General features: G+C 35.4%; 1 protein-coding gene across 1 annotated transcript in view; it reads right to left on the reverse strand.

Moving 5' to 3' along the window:
• Positions 1–233: 233 nt before the first annotated feature.
• The window catches only part of LOC107087805 (eukaryotic translation initiation factor 2-alpha kinase 3-like), a 23,378-nt gene continuing 19,698 nt past the window's right edge, over positions 234–3,913 (reverse strand). The window contains exons 9-12 of the mRNA XM_015379571.1: positions 3,272–3,406; positions 709–807; positions 473–535; positions 234–356 (exon numbers count right to left, since the gene is read on the reverse strand). Of these exons, the coding sequence (XP_015235057.1) occupies positions 234–356; positions 473–535; positions 709–807; positions 3,272–3,406 (420 nt within the window). The remainder of the gene's footprint in view (positions 357–472; positions 536–708; positions 808–3,271; positions 3,407–3,913) is intronic.

Raw genomic sequence — 3,913 nt, forward strand, 5'->3', positions numbered from 1 at the left:
AGCAAAATAGATCCCAGCCCTGTTTTATTGTATTACCTAAGAAATAAAATATTTTCATGTAGCCCTTGTAATGCATTCACAGACCACTAGAGCAGTCCGAGTACCCCTTATTGGGAATCACTGATCTAAATTGAAACTGAAGAAAACTAAAGAAAGTTCAGCATTTCGATTTTTTTTTTAGTCCATGAGGAAAAACAGCATTTCTTCCTCACTAACTCTCAGTCTTTTGATAGTCACACAGTTTGATTTTCCAGGTGCATATGTTGTCTGTTTAATCTTTCCAGCGCTTTCTGAAGTTCGCTTGCTTCTGGTCGATCTTTTGGGCTCTTGCTCAGCAAAGATTTGATTACTATGCACTACAATGACAAGCAAAGACAATTAAACTTGTTTAGCAATAAGGTTTCCACAAAAGCTTTTTTCTCTTAGAGGATTTTCTGTATAAATAAGCAGAGAATTCAGCATAATAATTTACCTCGAGGGGAAAAGCCTGGGAAAACTCTGTGGAAAGCTTGTTGTCTCTCACATCATCCCAAATCTAGTGGTTGCAGTTTATATAGGAAATAATAAGAATGAATTAGATCTGTTTTTTGAGACATTGATCTGTTATTATCATTTAAGGGTAGAATGTTGTCAAGAAATGTAAACCACATTTTCCATATTTTTTTTATTTAGATTAAAAATCTAAAAAAATCTTAATAATCAACTCACCTTTTTTTTTTCATGGAAGGTTGAGAATTTCCAAAGGAGTTCAAAGAAGATGAGTCCCAAAGCAAATATGTCCACTTTATGATCGTAACTCTTACTCTTCTGTTAAAACAAGAAAAAGTCTGTTTTATTTTAACAGTCTGAACATATGTGGTCTAGAGATGTACAGTACACCTGTTGCGTGCATTAAAAGGAGATTTTAAAGAATGTTGTGTTGTGTTGGTTAATGATAAACTCATGAATCAAGAATTTACATCATCTGTTGGACTTCTTACATCAATTGATAGTTTTCATTGACTGGTAGTGGATCAAATGATTTTACTTTATTATCTTTATTTAATTTTAATTTTCAATGCAACCACAACATTTACAGCCCTCGAACTGATCTCCGAACAGTAGAGTTTTTCTTCTTCACCTTTGATGCCATTTCTATGAATAAACACCTTCTGACAAGAGTGGGAAATCCTAGCTTTCCTGCTTACATGATTATTAAGCAAATGTACATTTGAAACGTGTGCTCACTTAAGCACAGGTGTAATTAATAATATTTACGCAGATAAAATATGATCATTTACTGAAGTTTACTAAAGTTATGGTTGTTGAATCTGATGTGGCTAATTCGTAAAAGCTCACTGTAGGAGAAAAAGTAAGAAAAAATTTATAAGAAGACTACGAAAATGTTGCTAAGGCCCATTGGTGCATCAGAGATGGACAAGAAGCTGAGTACAAGGAGCTGGTGAACCGCTTTGTCGGAAGGTGCAGAAACAATCATATGATTGTATCACACCATGATGATGGTAGAAGTGGTTATTGAAGGACTATAAATACCTCATGAGTCATCTGGACAACATACTGGCAGCAGCACCAAGGGGAAAAATGTTATCTGCATGCCAGATTTAAAAAGAAATCACATATAGCACTGGACTGACAGTTATTCAATTGACATACCAGCCTCAAAAATGCCATACTAGTGAAATAGTGGAATATGACACCAAAATATGTGAAATACCATGAGAAAGGTAGGAACAAGACAGCAAAGCCCAAAACGAAAAAAGAGTAAAAAACAATTATTTCTAAAAAAAAAAAAAAAAAAAAACTTATATATATTTTTTTAATAAAATGTGTAATTTAAATACTTGAACAGACAAATATGTGTCATTATTTTTTTCTTATTTCAATGCGAAACAAGTTCTTTATTTGTTTTATAAAACAAAACAGAAAAATGGAGAACAAGCAAAATATATAAAATAATTGATAAATTCATTTTTCAAAAATTCATTTTGGGCTCTTATTGCATCTCTTAATGAGCGTTTTAACAAATACTTCAGTCTGTGAGACACTGGTCACGTGAAAGCCGGCTTTATTTAATAAAAATGATATCAGCTGTTCTACCGCACAGTAGGGGTGTGCAAAATAATCGTCATGATGATGCATCGTGATTCTAATTTTCGTGATCTACTGCATCGATTCTTGACGCCAAGTATCGATTATTAATTTAAAGAAATGAATAAATAAAATTGCATGAATGGTTGGCGAACATCAGCCAAAAACAAGTGTAATACAACTTCCAGTCCAGTAGATGTCGCTGCGGATGTGTTGACGCACGCTGCCTTGTGTCACAAGCATTTCCGGCTGCGGGATACTGTGCAGAGTCATTCAAAAACAAAACATTGAGGAGAAAATATTGCAATGCATTGCAATAATTCAAGTATCGTGATGCATCGTGATAGAATCGCATCGTGGCCTGTGAATCGTGATTCGAATCGAATCGTCACTTCTTTGGCAATACCCACCCCTACCGCACAGTCTACTCTTTAATCCCAAATCCACCAAAAACCATCAATAATACATTTATTAATATATATTTAAATTCATATGTTCAATCAAATGTTAGAGTCCTTAAAGAAAAAAGTTTAGCAAAATGTCCTCATACTGCCCATCAAAGACCACTACCGGTGCATAAAGGAATAATCCAGCTGGAAGAATAATATGATATTAAAGGCTTCCAATGTAGAACAATAAAACTCAGCAATTTGTGACAGGTTATAGGGGCTGCTCAGTGGAACAGTGGGTATCACTTCTGCCTTGCCTTGGGTAAGTGATTTTAGATTCTTTATTTTGGAGAAACTGCGGTACGATGTTAGAGGCTCCACGAAAAAGTTGTGTAGTATCTGGCAGCCAGTTTTGGACCATCTTTTTCAGTCCATGACTGACGCTGACAGCTGCTCGGTGGCGCAGTGGGTAGCACTGCTGCCTTGCAGCAAGAAGATTTATGGTTTGATTCTCAGCCCAGGGTCTTTCTGCATATTCTCCCTGAGCATGCATGGGTTCTCTCCAGGTACTCTGGCTTCCTCCAACATTCTAAATACATGACTGTTAGGTTAATTGGCTTCTCTAAATTGTCCTTAGGGTAACCCATCACTAAATTAATGTATCTCCAGTGAGTATTGATAAAACCTTATAAAAACAGAGTTGGATAAAAAATGGTTTTAATGCTACAAACTTTTTTTTCTTTAAGTCATAAAATCAACACTTGTGTCAATTTTCAACTCATCATTTTACAGACCTGTTCAGGAGCCATGTAGCTTTTTGTTCCTCGTCCTTGTGTTCGTTCCATCACGTCCTCACTTTTGTCAACAGTGACGAGACCAAAGTCTCCAATCTTCACCTTCCCATCTTTTCCAAACATTATGTTTTCAGGCTGAGCAGTAAATAAAAAAAAAAAAAAAAAACAGAAGTAAGTGATTTAATTTATGATCAAACTTGCTGAATCAAAAAAAGTATTAATTGATGAAAACAATAATATTTATTAGATACAGATAAAACATAAAGAAAGTATAAAAAAACTCAGTCAAGAGACTCAATTGACCTTCAAAATGTGAGAAACACAAAATATTAAAATAGACCTTTTGCTCCGATCCATGTACATATTTTTCATATAAAAAATTCCCCAAAAAGATGTTAGTTCTACACTCACCGGCCACTTTATTAGGTACACCTGTCCAACTGCTCATTAACACTTAATTTCTAAGCAGCCAATCACATGGCGGCAACTCAGTGCATTTAGGCATGTAGACATGGTCAAGACAATCTCCTGCAGTTCACACCGAGCATCAGTATGCGGAAGAAAGGTGATTTGAGTGACTTTGAACGTGGCATGTTTGTTGGTGCCAGAGGGGCTGGTCTGAGTATTTCAGAAACTGCTGAT

The sequence above is a fragment of the Cyprinodon variegatus genome, unplaced genomic scaffold, assembly GCF_000732505.1.
Source record: "Cyprinodon variegatus isolate N-32 unplaced genomic scaffold, C_variegatus-1.0 Scaffold195, whole genome shotgun sequence".
NCBI classification, from domain to species: Eukaryota; Metazoa; Chordata; class Actinopteri; order Cyprinodontiformes; family Cyprinodontidae; genus Cyprinodon; species Cyprinodon variegatus.